We start from the raw sequence: 1,010 nt of genomic DNA on the forward strand, positions 1-1,010 counted from the left end.
AGGGTCTATTTCAGGGTGCCAAGGGCCCACCTACCCGCAGCGAGAGAGTCCGAGAGGGCGAGCACCCAGGAGAGGGTGGGGAAGGGAGGGAGTCCAAGGGACCCCCCCCTCCCCGCGCAGCCCCCGTAGGGAATAACACCCCCTAGTCAGCGCGCCCCCGGAGCTGCCGGCGGCGGCGGGGTCGGCGTCCGCAGCGAGAGGAGAAGGCGGAGCGGGCGAAGGAGCGCGCCGGACGCCGGACGCGTCTGCGAGCGGCCGNGGCCCCGGGGCCTTTTCATCTCTTCCCTTTTGGCCGCAGGAGCCGAGTTCAGATCCGCCACTCCGCGCCCGAAACTGACACACTGAACTCCGTTGCCTCCTCTTAAATTTATTCCTGCCTAATAGCCACTCGTCTTTTTTCCACCCCCCATTTCGTCGCTCCAAGAAAACTTTTTCTTACTCCCCCAAGTTAGGGTTCTCCCTGCCCACCGTGTGTTAATATTTCCACTTTTGGAACGACCTGCATTTTCTTTTTAAAGGAACTCAAGCAAGATACCTTTTTCTATTGGACGTTGACTCTCGATTGTTTGCAAAAGTTTCGCATTAAAAAAACAAACAAACTACCTGATCTGTACTTGAGAGTTGTCGGTTTCTTTTTTTTTCCTCCCTTCGGTTTTTATTTTTTTACTTTTTTTTTTTTTTTTTTTTTTTTTTTTTTTTTTTTNTTTTTTTTTTTTTTTTTTTTTTTTTTTTTTTTTTTTTTTTTACTTTTTCCACCTTTAAAAAAATGCACTACTGTGTGCTGAGCGCTTTTCTGATCCTGCATCTGGTCACGGCCGCGCTCAGCCTGTCTACCTGCAGCACGCTCGACATGGACCAGTTCATGCGCAAGAGGATCGAGGCGATCCGCGGGCAGATCCTCAGCAAGCTGAAGCTCACCAGCCCCCCGGAAGACTATCCCGAGCCCGAGGAGGTCCCCCCGGAGGTGATCTCCATCTACAACAGCACCAGGGACTTTCTCCTGGAGAAGG

The 1,010-nt window shown here is 52.0% G+C and overlaps 1 protein-coding gene across 2 annotated transcripts in view; it reads left to right on the forward strand.

The window, feature by feature from the left end:
• The first annotated feature begins 266 nt into the window (after window positions 1-266).
• Window positions 267-1,010, forward strand: part of TGFB2 (transforming growth factor beta 2) — an 82,448-nt gene continuing 81,704 nt past the window's right edge. For both annotated transcript variants that reach the window (XM_077759513.1, XM_077759520.1), the window contains exon 1: window positions 267-998. In XM_077759513.1, coding sequence (XP_077615639.1) covers window positions 767-998 — 232 coding nt within the window. In that variant the 5' untranslated portion in view covers window positions 267-766. The remainder of the gene's footprint in view (window positions 999-1,010) is intronic.

Source organism: Crocuta crocuta, unplaced genomic scaffold (assembly GCF_008692635.1).
Source record: "Crocuta crocuta isolate KB4526 unplaced genomic scaffold, BGI_CrCroc_1.0 scaffold556, whole genome shotgun sequence".
NCBI classification, from domain to species: domain Eukaryota; kingdom Metazoa; phylum Chordata; class Mammalia; order Carnivora; family Hyaenidae; genus Crocuta; species Crocuta crocuta.